This window comes from Oryctolagus cuniculus, chromosome 6, assembly GCF_964237555.1.
Source record: "Oryctolagus cuniculus chromosome 6, mOryCun1.1, whole genome shotgun sequence".
NCBI lineage: Eukaryota > Metazoa > Chordata > Mammalia > Lagomorpha > Leporidae > Oryctolagus > Oryctolagus cuniculus.
This window is the reverse complement of record NC_091437.1, coordinates 62,523,031-62,544,011: the sequence shown is the minus strand read 5'-3', so window position 1 is coordinate 62,544,011 and position 20,981 is coordinate 62,523,031. Positions and strand designations below refer to the sequence as shown.

General features: G+C 59.9%; 1 protein-coding gene across 9 annotated transcripts; it reads left to right on the top strand.

Moving 5' to 3' along the window:
• Positions 1-6,825: 6,825 nt before the first annotated feature.
• Positions 6,826-18,769, top strand: RNF44 (ring finger protein 44). 9 transcript variants are annotated; one of them, XM_051843638.2, is made up of 11 exons: positions 6,826-6,951; positions 13,759-13,909; positions 13,988-14,207; positions 14,470-14,637; positions 14,886-15,062; positions 15,175-15,336; positions 15,434-15,561; positions 15,818-15,905; positions 15,985-16,106; positions 16,208-16,307; positions 16,500-18,769. In XM_051843638.2, exons 2-11 carry the CDS (start codon positions 13,803-13,805, stop codon positions 16,560-16,562), a joined length of 1,335 nt encoding a protein of 444 aa, XP_051699598.1. In that variant the 5' UTR covers positions 6,826-6,951; positions 13,759-13,802; the 3' UTR covers positions 16,563-18,769. The 9 variants fall into 9 exon arrangements, with proteins under 9 accessions (XP_051699598.1, XP_051699596.1, XP_051699599.1 ...); XM_051843636.2 differs by lacking the exon at positions 6,826-6,951 and adding an exon at positions 8,665-9,044; XM_051843639.2 differs by lacking the exon at positions 6,826-6,951 and adding an exon at positions 8,669-9,044 and having other exon boundaries at positions 14,889-15,062.
• Positions 18,770-20,981: the final 2,212 nt, after the last annotated feature.

Genomic DNA, 20,981 nt, shown 5'->3' with positions numbered 1-20,981 from the left:
TGATACTGCCAACTTCACGGGGTCCGGGTGAGGACAGAATCGGATACTCAAGAGGGGGCCTGGGGCACAGCACGGACTCCGGCTCCTGCTCCTCTGAGCTCCCCAGCGCTGCACCCACAACCTTGTGAAGACACACACCCACTGGCAGGCTGGCGGGGGATGGGTATATATCGAGTGGTGACTACAATGAGGCATCACAAAATATATGTGTGTATTCACAGATTTGAACAGCCAGCAACAGAGAGAGGGATAAAGAGGGGCCTTCCATCTGCTGGTCACACCCCAGGTGGCCCCCACGGGTCAGGCTCCAGGCTGAAGCAGGAGCCAGAAGCCCCACCCAGGTCTCCCACGTGGGTGGCAGAGATTCAGGTACTTGGCTATTATCTGCTGCCTCCCGGGCGCGCTAGCACAGCGGGATCAGAAGCGGAGATGGGTCTCTATCCTGGGCATAGGAGAGGTATGGGTGGCCCAGGCAGCGGCTTAACCTGCTGTGTGTCATGACACCTGCCCCCAACCAGGTACTTTGTCCCCTGCCCCCAAACTTAAAGCAGATTATCCTAAATGCTACAAGCTTAAAAAGATGAAAAAACCTGGGTGCAGGGAAAACCAGTGAGAAAAACAGGGAGAACCTCGGCCTGAATGCAGTCCACAGAAGTTCCAGGTAAAAGAGGTGGGCCAGGAATCGGGTTCTGAGCTTCCCAGCGGGCAAGGCAAAGAGGGGAACAGGATGCTGGCTAGGACACACACACCCCACACCGAGTGCCTGGGTTTGATGCCTGGCTGTGGCTCTTGACTCTGGCTTCTTGCTAATGTGAACCCAGTGATGGCAAGGTCATTGGGTTCCTGTCACTCACACAGGAGGCCTGGATGAGTTCCCAGCTCCTGACCTTGCCCCATAGCCATTGTGGGCAACTGTAGGAGTGAACTAGCCGATGAGAGCTCTTTCTCTGTGTCTCCCCCCACCCTCTCTATCGCAAATAAATTATAATTTTTGATACAAACAAGGGGGAAATGAGGCAGAGTTTTGGCATAGTGGATAAAGCTGCCGCCTGTGACAGTGGCATCCCATATGGACACAGGTTTGTGTTCTGTCTGCTCCATTTCCCATCCAGCTCCTTGCTAATGCACCTGGGAGAAGCAGCAGAAGATGGCCTACGTGTCTGGGGCCCTGCCACCTGATGTGGGCCACCTGGATGAAGCTCCTGGCTCCTGGCTTCAGCCCTGGCCCAACCCAAGCTATTGCGGCCATCTGGGGAGTGAACCAGCAGATGGAAGCTCTCTCGTTGTCTCTCTCCCTCTCTGCAACTCTTTCAAATAAAGAAATCTTAAAAAAAAAAAAAAAAAGTGGGTGGGTAACAGGATCAGTTAAGCCTGGCATCCACCCACACACAGCCGGGATCTGGGAGCCCAGGTGCAGGTCTCAGTTTTGAGACCCGAGAGGCGTTTCTGAGCACAGATGATGTGACAGCCACAGGCGGTGACTAAGCAATGAGATGAGACTCAGGGGTCTGCCCACTAGGTTCCATCTCCGCAGGGCAAGTTACACAGCCACCCTGAGCCTCAGACGGCTTATCCACAAATCACGGATAAGGACACCTGCCCTGGAAGAAGATGGTGATCGTGGAAAGAAGTCCCAGGCGTCAGTGCCCCGGGCACAGCACTGGCGCAGAGTAAGGCCTTGGGGGATGGTGGTTTGGGTGTGTCGCAGCGGTGGCTGTAAAAATCACCACCCAAGACCTACGCTGTCAGTGGGTGGCAGTTCTCGCCCTGACGTAAGGGCCACGTGATTCCTTCCTGGAAACTGCCACCGATCTTTGCTGGTGCCTTATCTAGCGGGAGACAGCCAGGTACCCCACCGGCCCCTGGCCTCTAGGCTCTAGTCTCCAGCTCTGCCTCAGACACCCTGGTCTTCCTGCCCAGCCCTAGGTAGGGCAGACCCTAGAGCCAAGCCCTTGCCCTCCCTCCTGGCTCTCACGCCAGGGCCAGAGCGCCAGCTGTCCGATGATGCTTACTGGCCGGCAAAGGTATAGACCTTTGGCCATCTGGGCAAGCTGGAAGTGGGCAGATGGTGCCCTACCCATCTCAAGGGGCATCTGTCCACCTGCCACAAGGCAGCCTGGAAAGCTCACTGGGCTGTAGGTCGGATCATGACAACCCAAGTCTGAGGAACAGGTCCAGGTCCAGGGTCAGCTTCAGGGCGAGGCAGGCAGCTGGGCAGAAAGGAGGGCTCAGAGGCCAGGACGTGGACCCAGAAGACCTAGGTCCTAGTCCCCTTGCGATCACTCACCAGCTGGGGACCTTGAGCAAGGCACCTCACCTGAGCCTCCAGGTCCTCCTCTGTACAATGGGCATAGGGCAGTCTCCCATGGCTGGGCTTATGCTACGGGTTCACCAGGCGTGCCTTCAGGGACTCAGCGCAGGGCGAGTCACTGGGTGATGTCCAGGTGAGGCCGCAGTTGGATCGCACAGGCTTTCTCCCTGGTGACTGGCCTGGGGCTGAGGGCGCCCCTGCCCCATGCAGTGCCTGGGCTCCAGCTCCCTGCAGATGCAGACCCTGGGGGCAGCTCAAGTGACCGAGCTCCTGGCTTTGACATTTGGGAAATCAGCCAGTAAGAGCTCTGTTCTTCCTTGCTCTCTCAAATTAAACACACACACACACACACACACCCCTAGGGATGGATATATGTAAACTTCTCAGGGCAGACATTGTGGCACAGTGGGTTAGGCCACCATCTCCATAGCTCGCATCCCCTGTCGGTGCCAGTTCAAGTCCCGGCTGATCCAGCTCCCTGCTCCTGTGCCTGGGAAAGTGGCAGAGGATGGCCCAAGTGCTTGAGCCCCCACTACCCACGTGGGAGACCCAGCTGGAGTTCCAGGCTCCTGGCTACACTGCAGCCATCTGGGGAGTGAACCAGCGGATGGAAGATCTCTGTCTCTCCCTTTTTCTAACTTTTCCTTTCAAATACGATAAGTAAAGTGTAAGAAAAAGAAAAACAGGGGTCCATGTTGTGGCATAGCAGGTTAAGCCCCTGCCTGCAGTGCCGGCATCCCATATGGGCGCTGGTTCAAGTCCTGGCTGCCCTACTTCCGATCCAGCTCTCCGCTATGGCCTGGGAAAGCAGTAGAAGATGGCCCAAGTCCTTGGGCCCCTGCACCCGCGTGGGAGACCCGGAAGAAGCTCCTGGATCCTGGCTTCAGCCTGGCCGAGCTCTGGCCATTGCAGATCTCTGTTTCTCCTCTCTGTGTAACTCTGCCTTCCCAGTAAATACTCGCACCTTTTAAGAAAGAAAACCTTCTCAAAGTCCCTGTGCTGTTCTGTTTTACAGTTAAGGGACAACAGCCTCTCGGTCACCGGCTCCCTACCCGCGCCCCGCAGCCCCTATTCAGGGCGACACTGCTCTGACAGCGCCCCCTCCTGGTGGCTGCGTCACCGACAAGCGCAGTCAGCCCCCGGAGCAGCCCCTGCAGGCGCGCGGGCTGGGCTCGGCTCGGCTCCAGCGACCCGCACACAGCGGTGCGGAAAGCCAACCCGCTCTCGGCGTCTGGGCCACCGCCTCGTCTCGCTCCTGGAGTCTCGCAACTTCCTCCTGAAGGCAGCCGAAATACAGGCTCAGAGAACGGCCCAAAGCGGGGAGCCAGGAGCTGCAGACCGCAGAGCCTGTCCTTTGCCTTCCTGCCCGCCCCCATTCCGAGACTGGGGGAAGGACTAAGTTCTCCGGCAGGCGAAGATTCTCTGAACGACCACGGACTCGTACAATTGTCCCTGAGTCGGCTACTCGGCCAAGGTCACCGAAGCCAGAAGCGAGCAGCAGGGATGCCCAAAAGCGCTGGGCACTCTGCCCTTGCGCGCCCTTTGCCGCCCGACGCAGAGTGGGCGTGGTCGAAAGACGCCGCACCCACTCCCGCCGGGCTCCCCCCCCCCCATCGCGCGCGCTTGGTGCAGTCCAAGCGGATCCATTGGCGCGGGGGCGGGGGTGGGCGGTCCTGGAGACGCGCAGCCGGCTTGGGCCCCCGCGCGCGTGCTGTTGGTAAAGTCCGCGGACAGTTCCACTGCGCCAGCCCAGGGAGGGGGTCGCGGCAGGCGGCGCCCGGGCCGCGGCTGTCCCGGGAGCCCGGGCTGCAGCGGGAGTGGCGCTCCTGCCGCCGGGTCGCGGAGGGTAGAGCCCCGCCGCAGCCCCAGGTAACGCCGGGCCTCGACTCTGCGCCGAGCGCCCCAGGCGCGGGGCCAGCGAGCACACAGCGACAGAGGGCGGTCGCTGACTAGCAGAGCAGCGCAGGGGTTTCCAGCGAGGCCTCTGAGCGCGCCCGCCCTGCCGGACCTCGTTTGCCCCCGATCCGGGAGCCGGACCTGCGCCGATCCAAGTAGTGCCTGCCTTCGGGGGAGCCCCCGGAACCACAAGTCCCAGAGTGCTCCGCGCCCCGACTGCAGCAGAGACCTCTGTCCCCGCCGGGGTCCGGGAAATGACCCCTGCACCCCGAAGCCGTCGGTACTGCATTCAGGCTGTCTGAATGGCCAGGGGTCTAGGGTCCGTGAGTTGTCCAAGGTCACACAACACCGTTGCCTGAGGCCCCTAGGTCGGAGTCCAGCTGGTGGCCACGGCGAAGGGAGACCCTTAAGGCGGAGGGGAATGGGACATTTATTTGGACTCATCTCCTTGCATCCGCTTGGCCTCGCCCTCCTGCGGGCCCCAGTGTTCATCTGCGAGCACTGTGGGCACAGTGCCTGCTCCCTGTGTACACCATGGGCTCCAGTGGTGTGGGCTGCGCGGAGGTGGGGGTGTGAGTGGGAAAGGGGCGCCCCACCACCCAGGCGAGCAAGGCTCCCACACCCAGGTGCGGACCGAGACGCACAGGTGCACGCAGAGAGCGCTCCTCCCCGCCTGCGCCTGCACCTGCACCTGCACACTTCCTCAAGGTCAGGGAGCAGGCTGGCTTCTGTGGCTCTGTCTGTAACCATCCCTGTAGTCCTGTTCCTCTGCAGCCTGCGGGGGACCGACGAGCCGTGCGCTTGCAAAGTGCTCATCTGTCACTCGTGCTTCTGCTGTCGGCGATTTTACGGATGAGAAACGGAGGCAGACAGAAGCCACCTAACTTACCCGAGATCTCAGAGCTGACCCCCAGGCCTGCAAGACCTCGGCAGGTGCCTGCCTCCCACCTCCCTCGTGCACAAATGCATTCAGGTCCCCCTTCCCCTGTGGGAGCTAGAGTGTGGGACTTGGGTGTGTGCATGTCCAGCCACCCTGGTGTGTGAACTCCACGGTATCAGCCTGTGGCCCCTGGGCTACTTCAGTCTCCATCCTCCCTCTTTGGAGGAGGGTTTGAGGGACCGTGCAAGAAAGGGCTGGTGCCTGCAGACCCCGACAGAGGCAAGGAGGCAGCCAGCTGGGCTCCCGAGCAGGCAGGAACTGGGGCTGGGCAGGGCCCCAGCAGGAAGCCGGGACCACACCCTCCTCTTCCTGTCTCAGCCTGTCCAAGCCCCTCCCATCTGCAGAGGCGGCGGGCAGGAGGAAGCTGGAATGTAGGATCCAGTGTGTTTTGAACTTGAGAGGATAGGATCTCTCGCTTGGGCGCTCTCTGTGACCTGGAGCTACCTCCCTGCGTCTCCTCCTGGGAAAGGGGGGGACATCTGTACCTTAGATTCTTGAGCAGCCTCTGTAGCCAGCCTCCCTGCTCCCCACCACCACCCCGCCGCTGGCATTTGCATTGCATGAACCAAACTAAAGAACGGGGTCCCAGGTTTGCCCCTCCGTGTGACATTGGGGGGATGGGATCACTTCTGGTCTGTTTCTGCACCTGGGAAGTGGGGCGGACACTGGCCTGAGCTCAAAGGTCCTCGTTAGAAGACCCTCTTGGGATGCAGCTGCCTGGACCCTTAAATGCTTGTCTACAGATGCTCACAGCAGAGCCTGGGACACAGGTGGGCTACCTCTTCCTTTGCCCACCAGGCCACACTTCTGCGGTGTCTGGTGAGGGAAGCGACTTCCTAACCATTTTCTGTCCAAAGACCGAAGGAGCCAGGGGTGTGATGCAAATGAGCCCCGTGGTAGGTGTGCAGGCCACTTCCCCACGCTGGGGTTCCAAAGTGAAGGATTTCACAGAGATGGCCACGTTTCTGGGAAATCTGGTCAAGTTGTGCCCCTCTGCCCAACGCCTTCTCTACTCGCTTCAAGGAGTTTTTGCAGGTGTCTAGGAATGCTTCGCACCTGGCCTGGAGCCCTGGGGAGGATCCCCCACCCCACCCCCCACCCCACAGACAGCCGGGAGCGAGGCTTCCTGGGGCCAGGCCCAGGGTGGAGGAAGTAAGTAAATGAGGGTCATGCAGGAGGGGGAGGCTGGCATGGCTGGGATTTCCCGGCCCTGTAGGGTCAGGGGCAAACCCAAGAGCCCGCCCCTGGGCATCCACCCAAGAGCCAGGCCCTGTTAGGAGCAGGCAGAAGCCTGCACATGGAGAGGGCTTTTGATCTTCTGTCCCAAGCCCACAGCTCCAGGAGCCCCGGAGGGAGGGGCTGACTTTGATCTAGCCCCACAGCTTGAGCAGAAGTTGGCCAGAGGTGAGTAGGGAGTGTTGAGGACACGTTAGACAGAGAGAATGGCCTCCAAGCTCGTAGCTGGGTGGCTACAGGGGGAGGGTTGAGGTGTTCTTGCTCTGTGGCCTCCAGCACTGGCTTCAACCACCTTTCTCAGGCCCCAGGCAGCCTCAAATCCCTGTCTGTTAAATGAGGCTGAGCCTAACTCTTTGAGCAGTGCCTTCTGGGAAGGCCAGACACCGGGTCACTCAATGCTGACTTGCCTCGGGCGGGAGGGGATTGTTGAGTGAGACACTCCGATTGTGACAGGGCTGTGGGCACTTTAAATGGCAGGAGCCGAAGGCTGGGGTGCACCTGGCCCTGTGTTCAGAGGTGGAGGAGTTTCCTACAAGCTGGAGACATCACAAGCAGCTTTCTGTAAGAGGTGAGAGGCAGCAGAGCCCTCGGAAGGTGGAAAAGGAGAGGACTGGGAGGGAGGAGAAGGTGGCCAGCACAGCCTGGCCAAGCGCAGGAAGGGGGCAGGTGGCAGAGGCCCTGGGGAGTACCCCATGGCTGGGAAGGTGGGGAGCCCCAAAACTGTGGCCAGGGACAGCTTGGTAAGTTTGGTCCCCGAGGCGAGGCTGGGCTTGGCACCTGGCTGTGTGCTGGAGCCACACTAGGCCCCCTCCCCAAAGAGGCAGGCAGGGGCGGGTTAACAGATGCAGTATGGGGAGGGTGATGAGGGAAAGATACAAGAGTACTTCAAAGCATCCATGGAAGAGTCACATTAGAACATTAATTTTGGTAGAAGTTTTTGAAATCCACTTGTAGTTTTTCTCATCCTATGCATTTTCTGTGAACTTTTTGGAGACCCCTCATTAAAGGTTGGAAGAGACAGGGTTGGGGGGAGAGTTGATGGTAAGGAGCCAAGTAAAGAAGATGTTGCCTTGAAAAACCCCCTCACGCTCCTGTACCATAGTTTGATCAGTGGTGGATGGAGCAGCCCTGCATCATGAACTTGACCTTGCCCAGAGATCTGCAGGTGTCTCCCTAATTACCTCTCCACTCCTGTGCTGCTGGCTGCGATAGTCGCTGGTGGGGCACTGTGATAGCAGGGCTGCCCAGCAGACTTTCCTTTGGATACTTTTCCCGAAGGGGGATTTCTGACTTAGGGAACAAAAGCCTTATGGCATAAAACACTTAAAAGGTCTCTAGTCGTTTCTTCACAGTTTTTGGCAAGTTATACTGTAAAGCGTTAGTTCTTAAGGCAGTGCAAGCAATCACATATATACATGTTCTTTCTGCCCCAAGGACGACTGTTCAGCAGTGTCCAGGATGTAGTATGAGGCTGCCCTATGTATCCGATTTTTAGAAGCTGATACCTGGTGTCAGTGTTTCTTTTATTTTATTTCAAAGGCACACAGATCTTGCATCTCCCCAACTGCCTGCAACAGCCAGGGCTGGGCACGAGGAGCTCAACCTGAGTCTCTCACGTGGGTGGCGGGGAGCCAGGTCCTTGACTCTCAGGGTGCAAGTGAGCAGGAGGCTTTGCTGGACACCGCAGAGCCGCGACTCCCACCAGGCATTCTGATCTGGGGTGGGGACTGTCCCAAGCAGGGGCTTACCCGCTGCGCCAGACTCCTGCCCCTTCCATTTTTACTGTCGCTGTTTGGGATTAAGAAATGCACCCGGACCCAGCACTGCCCCACAGGCTTAACCGAAGCTGACATTTTGCTCTGTCACCTCGCGTGCAGGCAGCCCGTGGCCGTGCAGCGCCAGCTGGCTTCCAGGTGTTAATGACACACGGATGCACGCCTCATTCTTTTTCAGGCTCCCCCACCCCCCAGCTCTTGACTATTTGAGGCTTTACCGATTTTTGCTTCTAAGTCCTGCGGAGCTAATACCCCGACTCTGGGTGTTTCTCCCCGGGAAAGGAGAAGGCTTGGGTTCACATTCTTGCGCCACCGCACTTCCCAGCTGTGTGACCTCCCTCCCTCCGCCTGTAAATGGGCTGTGGTACTCCCTCCTCCCCGTAACTGCAGAGAGGCGTAGAAAACTAAACTGTAGGAGCCGCACTGGGCAGAGCTCCCCGCAGGGACCCCGACGAGAGCAGCAAGAGCGGTTTAGCCTGAAACTACATTCTGCTCCCCGCCCCTTTCCCCGGCCACGCTGGGGGCGGGGCCGTTAGCTGCCTCTGTGACGTCAGCGCGCGCAGAGCCAATCCCTCGGCCCAGCAGACGTTAGCTCGTTTGCATAGGTCGCCCGCCATTGGTCTGCCGGGCGACCCAAGCCGTCTCCGCTTTTTAAAGACGCCGCGTATTATAAACAAGGAGATGTGGGGCTGTCGGGCCATGATATCATCGTGGTGCCGCAGCTCTTGGAGGTGACGTCATCTCCAGGAAGCTCGCCGGCCCAGGGCTGTTAGGATCCTCCTAACCACTCCGGCCGGCTAGAGGCGGTCCCTGCCCCTGTCGGAGGTCAGGCTCGTTGCAGCTCAGTGTCTCGGCGCTCCGTCCCCGAGGAGGGGACCATGACACAGTAAGTCTGGCCTGCGGCTCTGCCAGTGGTACCCATTTCTCCCGCAGAAAATCTGAGCCTCGGAGGCGTGAACAGTTTTCGAGTGCTCGTAGCAAGTTCGACTTGCAGCTGATTGCTCTTTGCCACCCTAGGGTCTACATCTTTGTCAGGCTATGTGGCCCCGCCCCTTGCCTTTCACTATGGCTGCGGTCGCTTTAAGTGCGAAGGTGGGGGCGAGGAGGAGGTTTAAAAATTTTTTTGTCAAGATGGCGGCCTGCAAGTCACGTGCCCCGCCGCGGAGCGTGATTGGCTCTCGGGGCCCCCGCGGGGCGGAGCTCTCGGAGCGGGGCGGGGCGGCCGCGGGCTCGCCTCCGGCTACTGTTTGCCGGAGCCTCCCGGCGCGCCCCCGCGAGCCCCCCTCCCGCTCGGCGCGCGACCCTGCCGCTTCGAATGTTGTGAATCAAATGTGGGATTTGTTACATTCCGCCGCCGCCGCGGACAGTTCTTAAAGGGCCAGCCGCCGGCAGCCGCACCAGCAAGCCGCGTCCTGCGCCGCCTCCCGCTCCCCGAGGGCCTGGGCCGAGAGAGACTGACCGCGCGTGGGCCTCGCGAGGCAGACGCCGTCGGGCGGACAACAAAGAGAGAGGGCCCCGGAAGGAGCCGGGCTGCCCCCGGACAGGGGGTGGGGTGGGGAGCACATTGTTCCGCAGGGCGGGGGCTCTTAAAGGGTCCAGGCCGCCGCCCCCTCGCCCCCCGGCCCGGCTTGGCCATCCTAGACGGGGAACAAAGGAGTCAACGTGTGGCCGGGCGGCCGAAGGTGAGTCGGGGCCGGGGCCCCTAAGTCCTCATTCCCGCACCCTTGAAACTCCTCTGGGAATGGGGACCGTGACCTAACTGGCTCCGCAGGGGTTAATCAGAGGCGGTCTGGACTAGGGGCGGCGAGACCCCTGGGACCAGGAGCCCCCTCCAGTGCCCCCCAAGGCCGGGTCGGGTCTCCCCTCTCCAGAGGCTGAGGGCTGCGGTAGGAAAGGAAGGAGCCGCCCCCTCCCCCTGCGGCCGCCACTTCCTTTGTTGTTGCTTTTGTCTCACGCCGAGCACATGGTCCGGGATCCTCGACTCTTAAAGTCACAGCGCTCCGGCCCCGGCGCCGCAGTCTGGCCTCCCGCCCCGGTGTTCCTCCGAGCGCGGCACAAAAGGGTGGGAGGGGGACGCGGGAGCGGCTCTCGGGGGCTGCGGGCCGAGGCTCGGGCCCCCGTCCCCTGGAGGGATGGCCGGAGAGGCTTCCCTGAGCCTCGCAGCCTGCGCCTGGCCCGCGCCGTGGAAAGCTGTGCCCTTTGGGAACCGTGCTTTCCTCCCCCACCAGCGGGACCATCTGGTTTCTTGCCTCTGGTGTCTTCTGGCTTTATTGGGGCACTCTGGGAGGAGCGACCTCCACCCCCATTTCACAGTCGTGGCAACTGAGGCTCAGCGAAGGCAGGGATTTCCTTGACCAAGGTCACGCAGGGAGTCTGGACTGGCTGAGATCTGGCTGGGAGGGGAGGGGTCGGGGGTCCCGCTATCTGGGCAGCGTGCACTGGGGAGCTTCCCCCCAGGGGTTTGCTCCTGCTTGGGGGGGGTCTGACTTTGCTCATGTCCCAAAGGGAGTGCCTCTGCTTCCTGGGGGACCCCAGGCCCAGAACAAGGCAGGGGCTCGCTCCCCAAGCCAGGGTCAGGGTAGCTGCTTGGAGCGCTGGCCTGGGGAGGAGAGAACTCTGCAAAGTGCAGTGCCTACCTCAGACAAGATGGAACTTAGTGAAGGGACAGGGACCCTCATTTATGCTGACCCATTACACAGACCCACCTACCCCGACCTGCTGGCGAGCAGGGACCAAGCAGGTATGGAAAGGGCGGCCACGTGGCCCCCGTTACTGCTGGACCTCCAGCGGGGTGCTGGCTTCACCTGGGCCTCGCTCGCTCGCTTCTCTCCAGGCCAGAGCTAAGCGCAGGCGCCTTGGAAGAGAATGCCCTCTCTCCCTCTAAGGCCTGGGACAGGGTTGAGCTGCTGATCCCGGAGATGCAGAGTCTGGACCTGGGGTTCTGTGGCCTAGCGCAAGTTACTTTCTGTGTCTGGGCCTCGGTTTTCTCAGCTGTGAAGTGGGTGTGTCCTCTGTGCCTGGTAGGACCAGCAGTCCCTTGCTGCCTCCTGCAGAGCTTCAAAGGGTGCCTGTTTCAGTTTGGGGGGTGGGGGTCCACGTATCGGATTTTCTCCTAATGATCCTTTATACCCTGTCTGCGTTGGACCGCCTTGCGTTGGAGCGGTCCTCGCTGGTGCTCTGGGAGATGGTTTTTAGCTGTTCCCATCTTACAGCTGAGGAAACTGAGGCTCAGAAAGGGGAAGCCAGGGGCCCAAGGTCTGCAGCTTAGACTCTGGCCAGGAGTCCAGGTCTCCTGCGGGACTGCGAGGGTTGGCGCTGTCTCCTAAGGCACCATCGGTGCAGCAGCAGGAGGAGTGGATGAGGCCTTCGTTGGGCTGCCACAGAGCAGCTTCCCAGGGTCCTGGGCCTCTGTGGCTCAGTACCCTGAGCTTGGCATAAGAGGACCGGTTGCAACCACTGGCCACTGGCTCTGGCTATTCGTGGATTCTTTTTTTTTTTTTTTAAGATTTTTTTTTATTTATTTGAAAGAGAGAGGTAGAGACAGAGAGAGAGAGAGAGGTCTTCCATCTGCTGGTTCACTCCCCAGATGGCTGCAGAGGCCAGAACTGTGTGATCCAAAGCCAAGAGCTTCTTCCGGGTCTCCCACGTGGGTTACAGGGACCCAAGGACTTGGGCCATCTTCTACTGCTTTCCCAGGCCACAGCAGAGAGCTGGATTGGATGTGGAGCAGCTGGGACTCGAACCATCACCCATAGGGGCGGGCTGCCGGCACTGCTTTACCCACTGCGCCACAGCACTGGTCCCCATTCATGGGTTCTTTACGGTCAGACTGCTGGGTCATATCCCAGCACACATAATTCTAGCTGGCTGGCCGCGAACCAGATTCAGCTGGTGTCCTTAGGTCTGGGGGCTGTGAGAAGCCCTGCAGTGGGCTCTGGGGGATGTGTCCTGGCACTGATTGTTACTGATTTCTCATCACCCCTCTCCAGGCTCCCCAGGCCTCTGAGCTAGGGCAGAGGTTCCCAAACCGAGCTACACCTTAGAACCTCTGGGGCACCTGGAGAGAAATCTTCATTGCCCTTGTTCCCCAGCACTGCAATAAGATTCTGACCCGGAAGCACTGGGTGGGCAGGGCAGTCTTCACTGTCACTTATTTGGGGGTTTCTTCTGGGTCTCCAGTGGCCCTTGTTTGCTTAGCTGAGTTGTGAGCAGGCATCTGGGGCTGTGTGTGAACACACGTGTGGAAGGATGTGTGCTTGGCCCGTGCTACAAAGCCCTGGTCACTGGTGGTGGGCGGGCACAGCACAGACCCGCAGCGAGCAGAAGCGAGGCCCAGGGGGACCGGGTTTTGTTTCCCTTCCTTCATGATCTCCTATAATTTAATCATGGGCACTGGCTTGTGGCTGCTGCCAGACTGAGGCCTTGGACTTGTGTGGTCCATCTCCTTCTGCACTTGGAGTTGCAGGAGGCCCTACCCTGTGCAAGAGGCAAGCTGGGCCCTGGCCCCCTGCTGAGGGCCAGTGAGCAGGAGTGGGTTGGGCTTGTGCACTTCCTGGCTGCTTGGCCCTAACCAGGCGCAGTTCTAGAAAATGGAGAAGATCCTCCGTGCAGGCTTCGCTTTGAGAATTCGGGTTGGAGCCACAGAGGACATAGCTGTTACCGAGGTAGCCGGGAGAGAGGTGCTGAGCTGCCCCCCTGTCACTGGCTCCCTGGCTGTGTCATTTAAAGTAGGGTATCAAGGCTACGTAGGAGTTTGGTTAGATGCAGAAGGGGTGGAGGGGGCCTCCCTGTGCAGGAACACCAAAGACTTGGCCAGTTTCTTGTACCCTTCCGATGTGTCGGGCCTGACGGCTTCCAAAGTTTTCCAGGCTGGGGCTGAGCTGGGTCCCCCACTTCCCTCACCTGGACCTGCAGCTCTGACCCAAGGGAGGAGCCCCAGCCCGCTGCTGCTCCACTTCCTCTCTCAGGTTCTTGCTTCCCTTTCTTGCGCATGTCCCACCTCCCACTCTGGGAGCCGCGTCGGGCCCTGCAGAGCACCGGCCTGGCTGCACACCAGAGCCAGCAGGCTGCCTTGCTCCCCTCCTCACCCCCGCGAGGCCTCGGGCGGGCCCTCCTCTACCTGGGCTGCAGGGTGCAGAGGGAGGCTGGCAGCCAGTCTGCCTCCCTTGAGCAAGCTTCTCTTCTGAGGCTTGGTTTTCTCCTCTGTCAAATGGGCTGACAAGGCATTCCTTGGACAGTAGATCAAGTCCCATGTGGGTAGGCACTGTGGGAACAGGTTAGGGAAAGAACATACGTGCTGGTCTGGTCTTGGACAGGAAGCCCCGAAGGCAGGAACCTGGTCAGACCCTCCTGGCCAGCAGTGGGGGGAGAAAAGCGGTGTGGGGGCAGGCCTGTTGGAAGTCCTGCCGCAGCCAAGGGGAAGGAGGCAGCTGGGACTCAGACGGACTTGATCCCATTTCACAGAGCCAGCAGTCGAGGCCTGGCCCTGTTCTGACAGCACCAAGAGTGCACCCATGGGTGCTTGCTCCCCCACCCCCTAAGCTGGGGTGGGGGAGGGGGCCTTCTCTGAGCCTCAGTCTCCTTGTTTACTTACCTCCTAGGGTTGTGAGCCCCGGCCCAGCCCCTCCACCCCCGTATCCCCCTGATGCGACCATGGGCACTGGCAGTGACTAGGTGGCCACCCTCTGCCCCTGTGGGTCAGCGGCGCGTCTCTGCAGGACCCAGCAGCGCTCCAGGCCAGCTCTGGGCAAGGTAGGAAGGGGCCTCCCCAGTGGGGGGTCGTGACCCTGGCTTCTCTCCCTGCTCCCACAATGAGTGGCTCCCTCTCAGTCCTACCGGGGCCTCCTCTCTGTGGTGCAGCCCCGGCCTCGAGGGCCCCCTGGCCAGCCAGCCTGCCCAGGATGAGCGCTTCCCCTCCCAGCAGCCACTGCCCCGACCTCCACACCTCCCCGTAGCGGAGCGCCGAGCCTCGGCTCCTGCCGGCGGGAGCCCCCGGATGCTGCGCCCGGCCACCCAGCAGAGCCCGTTCATGGTGGATCTCCACGAGCAGGTAAGCAGGGCCCCCAGCAGCACCCTGTGGAACTCCCTGCGGGGTCGAGGCTGACACGCCTAGCCCTGGTGTCCAGGTAATGCCCCCTCCCCAAGTCCTGGAGGGGTCTGGCTGCAGTGGGTCCTGGGGCAGGGGTGGCCCTGGGCCTTGGTGGAGGCAGGGAGGGAAGGGTTGTGCCTGCTGTGACCTTTTGCTCCTGTAGGTAGACCTGGTGTGGGCAGAAGTCCTTCCCACAGCTCCCTGGCTCTCTGTCTACCCGCAGGTGCACCAGGGACCCGTCCCTCTGTCCTACACGGTCACCACAGTGACGACCCAAGGCCTCCCCTTGCCTGCAGGCCACCACATCCCTGGCTGCAGCGCCCAGCAGCTCCCAGCATGCTCCGTGATGTTCAGCGGGCAGCACTACCCCCTCTGCTGCCTCCCGCCCCCGGTGAGTGTGTGCGTGCGTGCGTGCCCCCTCCTCCCTAGGCACAGGGCAAGCCTGGAGCAGAGCTCATGGCGCCCACCCCTGCTTTGTCCCAGGGTCCACCTGGCCTCCAAGCTTAGGCCTCAGGGACCTGGCCTGACATTGAAGTAGAGGCTGCCGGCCCCCCTGGGTGGCCGAGGGCGGAGCTGGGACCTGGGCTGGCCCCACCCAGAGCCCAGAGGAGCACTGGCCAGCCCCACCCCCTCTCTCAGCAGCTGATCCAGGCATGCACTATGCAGCAGCTCCCTGTGCCCTACCAGGCCTACCCCCACCTCATCTCCAGTGAGCACTACATCCTGCACCCTCCGCCACCGGCCCCACCCCCCCAGCCCACCCACATGGCGCCTCTGGGGCAGTTCATGTCGCTGCAGACCCAGCACCCGCGTTTGGTGAGTCTGGGGATGGATGCGATGCTAAAAGGGGCCAGAATGGGGGGCAGGGGCCGTGGTGACTTCACTTGTCACTGCCTGTGGCTGACTCCCCCCCCCCCCCCCGCTTCAGCCCCTCCAGCGGCTCGACAACGACGTGGACCTGCGGGGGGACCAGCACCCTCTGGGGAGCTTCACCTATTCCACCTCTGCCCCCGGCCCAACCTTGTCCCCCTCGGTGCCCCTGCACTACCTGCCCCACGACCCGCTGCACCAGGAGCTGTCCTTTGGGGTGGTGAGTGCCGCCCCTCCCCTGCCCCCACCCCCAGGCTCTAGGGGTCCCCGGGGACCGGGCCCACTGGGCTGACCCGCACCTGGCCCCCTTCTCCCAGCCGTACTCCCACGTGATGCCGCGGAGACTGAGCACCCAGAGATACCGCCTGCAACAGCCGCTGCCCCCGCCGCCGCCCCCGCCGCCACCCCCGCCACCTTACTACCCCAGCTTCCTGCCCTACTTCCTGTAAGTACCCACACATCTGCCCTGGAGCTCAGTGCCCTGTGCTCCCCCGGGGCTGCCTTTGCTTAGACCCAAACAGGGCCCCAGACACACAAGCATAGCGTGGGAGTGGGGGGCCCTACCCTGCCCCTCAACATCCGGGGCAGAACACCAGGGTCCCAGCATGACCTGGGCTGAGCTGGGCTGGAAGCGGGAGACCCAGCTCGGTACCCCCCACCCTGCTGACCTTGACCCTGGAACCCGGTCCCTGTCTCTCTAGCTCGATGCTGCCAATGTCGCCCACAGCGATGGGGCCCTCCATCAGCCTGGATCTGGACGTGGATGATGTGGAGATGGAGAACTATGAGGTGGCACGCGGGCCCTGGCGGGGTGGGGAGGTGGGGGGTGGGAGCCGCTGACCTTCCCCTCCCCTCCCACCACGCCCAGGCTCTCCTGAACCTGGCCGAGCGGCTGGGAGACGCCAAGCCCCGAGGCCTCACCAAAGGTGACATTGAGCAGCTCCCATCGTACCGCTTCAACCCCGACAGCCATCAGTCAGAGCAGACCCTGTGAGTGCCTGCCCCCCATCCCCCGCCCCGGCCCCGTCCTCCAGGCCCCTGAGCGCCCCCTCCCCCCATCAGCACACAGCCACCCTCTGTGCCCCCCGCAGGTGCGTGGTCTGCTTCAGTGACTTCGAGGCCCGGCAGCTGCTACGCGTCCTGCCCTGCAACCACGAGTTCCACACCAAGTGTGTTGACAAATGGTTGAAGGTAAAGCTACCCCCCCACCCCCCACTCCCATTCCCCGGGTGTTCCTCCTGGGATGAGGCGGGGAGGGCAGGCCTGGAGGGGACAGGGAGGGACCAAGTGCCCACCAGGCAGCCAAGCAGACCTGGGTGGGCTGAGGGACAGGGGAGTGCGCAAGGACTGATGTGCCTGCTGCTCCCCACCCCCCGCCCCCAGGCCAACCGGACATGTCCCATTTGCCGGGCCGATGCCTCCGAGGTGCCCAGGGAGTCCGAGTGAGGCCCTGCAGCCGCCCAGGAGAACCCTGCCTGAAGCTCTGGAAACTCTGGGGGTGGGGGGAGACCCAGGGAAGGCGGGGCGGGGGCGGCGGAGGCCTGCCCCGTCTGTCCCACCTGCATCTCCAGAGCTGGTGCCAGGGTCCGCCCCACGAGAAGCCCCTGCAATAAGGCCCTGCGTTTGCCAAGCTCCAAAGAGTCCTCCCCATCTGCCTGCCTGTGTGCCCACCTTGGGCTGCCGGAGTGTTCCTCACTGTCTCCCTCCTGGTTGCCCTCGGGGTCCTGCTTTGTCCTGCTGGCCCTGGGAGCGGAGGGGATCCTTCCCCCAGTGTGGCTGGTGGAGACCCTGGCCCCAGGATGGGCAAAAGCTAGGGAGGGAGAGCGCCCTGTCCTGGGTCACGTGGTCTCTTGCACTGTATAGTGGATGTCACATTGCCAGGTTAGCAGACAGGCTGTGGCTTGAGGCCATTTCCTGAGCCCCAGGGCTGAGTCCTCAGCCCTGACCCCTGCCCACCCGCCCTGGACTCGGGCAGCCCACTCCCACTGGACTGCTGTGGGTGGGTCTGGCTTCTGGGGCCCCTGCCCCCTGCACAACATTCCAGCCTTACCTCCAGGCTGGAGGGCGCCCTGGGATGGGCACCTGTCTGCCCAGGGTGGGGGCCTGGGCTGGGAGGGGGAGAGCGAGCCCCTGTGTTCCTGGGGCGCCCCCTACCCTCTTCTGTTTTGCATGAACGTGAGGAGCTGCCGTTTTTGTTATGCATTCGGCCCAAACTCGCTTGTAGGACTGGGGGTTGTGGTATTTCAGACCGTGCTTTGCTTTTGGTTTTGGGTGGGGGTGTGTGTGTGTGTGTGTAGGGACCAACCAGAGCCGAGCCCCCACCCCCTCCCCTGTCTGCATGCGCGCGTGTGCGGCTGGGGCTGGGTGTTGTGGCTGGCGGTGGGGCAGGGTTGGGGGGAGGTCTGTGCTCAGCTGATAACTGCCAATGCACTGCACTGCGCTCGTCCCTCGAGCCCACCGGGACCACCGCTTTTAAGGGCATTTCTCCCTCCAGTCAGGGCCCATCTCCCACCCGCCTGGACCGGTCTCCTCCGGGGACACCCAGGAGGATGGGGGGCAGGGAGGGTCTGGAGGAGGCCCCCTCTCTCTCTCTTAAGGGTCTGGCTGAGCTCCCCCCACCCCAGCCCCATCGCTTTCCTTTCCTACCTGTAACTGGGGTTGCTGCCCCGAACGAACGAACTGCGTGTGGGGCCGGCACATCCTAGCAGGTGGCTCCTGGCGCCTGCTGCCTCAGGGATGCTCCAACCACCCTCGTTCTCACCCCAGCAGCGGCCCTGGCCCCGCCCCCACCACTCCTCCCCTCCAGCCCAGCCCCACCCCCACGGAGAACCCAAAGTCTTACTGTATATATAACTCCAGGTGATGTTTCTATATTTATAGCAGTGTTTTACACAGACAACCGCCCTCTCCCGCCCCCTTCCCCTTCCCCACCCCAACAAAAGGTTTTCAAAACCCTGCGGTTCCTGGGGGCGGGCGGAGACAGGCTGTAGTGGCCATGGCAGTGAGCGGCTGGCTGCTGGGGGGGAGACACAACATTTAAACAAAACGAAAATCATCATTTAAGAAAAAACAAGATTTATAAAACAATTATTTAGGATGTTTGTGATTTGCCAACCTTGCTGTAGATGCCGTGTTAGCAATGATTTCCTGTGGTGAGGGCTTGTCACTGTTTACTCTTTGATTTACCAACTCCTGGCCTAGGCGTGACAGCGGGCCCCTCCCCCCAGCCCTGGCTCGGCCCAGCGCCTGTGTTCTGTGCTAGAAAGGTTTTCTATCATTACATATATAGATATAAAATATATGTAATTTGGGGGGCCCTGTTCCTTGCACATTTACAGTTACCTCATTTTTCCCATGTATGTATTTGAGAAAATGCTAATATATAGAGAAAAAAAATGGTTCTTAAAGCTTAAATGTGTGGTTTTTTCCATTCCATTGGATTCACGTTGGTTTGTAGCATTTAACATAACTAGTCTGTTGTATTATATATGTGTATACTGATTGAAATTTTTAACAGATTTGTACTTTTTTTAAAATGAAAGTTGCTAGTTCTGCTTGACCAAGTAGTGCAATCATTATTTTTTTTAATATTGTTGCTGATTTCAGAGGGATATTCACTAATAAATGTATGATGTATACCGAGTATGGCCCAAGCTGCCTTTGGCTACCTGTGGTTTTTTGTTTTTTACCCAGTGGGAAGCAGAAGGCCCAGAGAGGGATGAGGTGGGGCAGGAAAGATTGTTCTTGACAGGAGCCTGGGGCAATTAGCAGACCCTCCCAGCATCCTCCGCGCCAGCTCTCAGTGGCTATTAGCTGGGAGCCCTGCTGGCCGTGCAGTCTGTTGGCGAGTGACAAGCGTCCCTGCCTGGCGTCCTGAGTGTGGTTCTCTCCCGACTTCAGCAGGGCATCAGGCAAGGCAAAGGGACTCAAGGTTAGGATTTTTTTTCCCAAGTGATAGAGGAGAAACAACTTCCATGCACTGCTTTACCCTCTAGACGCTTGTAACAGCTGGGGCTGGGCCAGGCTGAAGCCAGGGAGCTCCATCTGGGTCTCCCCATGGGTGCAGGAACCCATGTCCGGGAGCCATCATCCACTGCCTTCCCAGGCACCTCAGAAGGTGCTGGGTCGGAAGTGGAGGGAGCAGCCAGGGCATCATCTCGGGGCGGGGGGTGGGGGGGACACCACTTTTCCCAAAAATTCCGGCTAGATTTCTGGGATGAAGTCTTGTTAGGACAGCTTCGGTTGGGTGGCCATACCTGAACCATCGGCTGCTCCCGGGGGCTAGAATGGCGTGATTAGCCAGGCCTGTGTTACATGGCACCCTCCCAGCCAGGGACCCCACCGAAACTCCATGGCGTTGACCTTTCCATGCCCAAGCTCAGTAGAGGGTGAAGGGCCACAGAGGCACCCAAGGGACCCAGTGGGCCACAGGATTGCATTGCTCTGGTGTCTGGGCCTGAGGGAACATTGGCTGAAGCTCATTTATTAGCATGACAAAGCAAAATTGGTCAGGCGGGAGCAGCGGCTGGGGTCAGCCGACCTCAGCTTGAGCTGGTGATGCTGCTAACCAGAGCCTGCGTCAGAACACGTCTCTCGGTCTTAGGATCATCTCCAGATCAGGGCACAGAATCAGCGGAGCGCTCCCCGACGTATGTTTCAGAATACCCCTGGCGGCCCATCACAGGGTTTGTGGCTTTTAAAGAGAGGGCTGCAGGTCAGAGGAGTTTGTTGAACACCACGCTGACAATGGGACTCCTCGCCTTGGCCGTGCTGCTGTGCTTGGCAATCTCCAAGGGTGGATGCCGGGGGGCAGCATTTTCAGGTGTCGCCCTAGCCACAGGTGGGGCTCAAATTGCAGGCTCAGGAGGATACTGGGAGTGGCCTAGATAGAGGGAGCCACTGAGGCCCCGGGACCCTGGAGGTCTGAGAAAGTTCTAAAAGTTGTAAAAGCCACTGCCTGCAGTACTGATATGGGTGCCGGTTGGAGACCCGGCTGCTCCTCTTCCAATCCAGCTCTCTGCTATGTCCTGGGAAAGCAGTAGAAGATGACCCAAGTCCTTGGGCCCCTGCACCCACGTGGGAGACCTGGAGGAAGCTCCTGATTCCTGGCTTCGGATTGGCGAAGTTCTGGCTGGTGTGGCCAATTGGGGAGTGAACCAGTGAAAGAAAATCTCTCTTTCTCTCTCCCTCTCCTTCTCTCTCTGTGTAACTCTTTCAAGTAAATAAATCTTAAAAAAAAAAAAAAAAAGCCCTTAATTTGTAAGCCATGCATCTGAAAGAAAGAGTTACAGCTCAGATATATAAAGAACTCTCAAAACTAAACAAAAACATTTTACCAAAGGGGGGATTTCATGTACATACCAAGAAATGTTCAACATCATTAGGAAAATGCAAATTTAACCACAATAAGATATTATTACACACATTAAAACAACTGAAAGTTTTTAAAAAGTGATTTAAATTCTAAGAATGTAGAGAAACTGGATTTCTCATGTTTGTAGTCAGGAATGTAAAATGGTATATTCACTCTGGAATGCAGTGTAGAATAAAACTAAACATACCTTTTTTTAATTTTTATTTTTGGTTCTAGGCTTCTTTTGTAAACCAGTGATTGGCAGGGTTCTTGTCTTCACGCAATAAAGAATTCAGGGGTGAGACAGAGAGTAGTGGAAAGTAAATAGCAAGGTTTATTACGGAAGGGACATTCGTAAGGACGGATGGGCATCTCTCCAGACAGAACCTGAGAGAGAGTGCCTAGTCGCTTGGACTGGGGGGGGTGGGGGGGCGAGGTTACATGGTTGAGTGGAGAGATTACACCTGGGCAGGCCAGCTGGGCAGCTCAGCAGAGAGGCAGAGGGCCAAGCG

Excerpts from the sequence above, each read along its gene's own strand:
- RNF44 (XM_051843638.2), top strand. The coding sequence starts at position 13,803 with ATGCGACCATGGGCACTGGCAGTGACTAGGTGGCCACCCTCTGCCCCT. Across the intron at positions 14,638-14,885 it reads TCTGCTGCCTCCCGCCCCCG|CAGCTGATCCAGGCATGCAC; the intron begins GTGAGTGTGTGC and ends CCCCTCTCTCAG. Across the intron at positions 15,337-15,433 it reads AGGAGCTGTCCTTTGGGGTG|CCGTACTCCCACGTGATGCC; the intron begins GTGAGTGCCGCC and ends CCCTTCTCCCAG.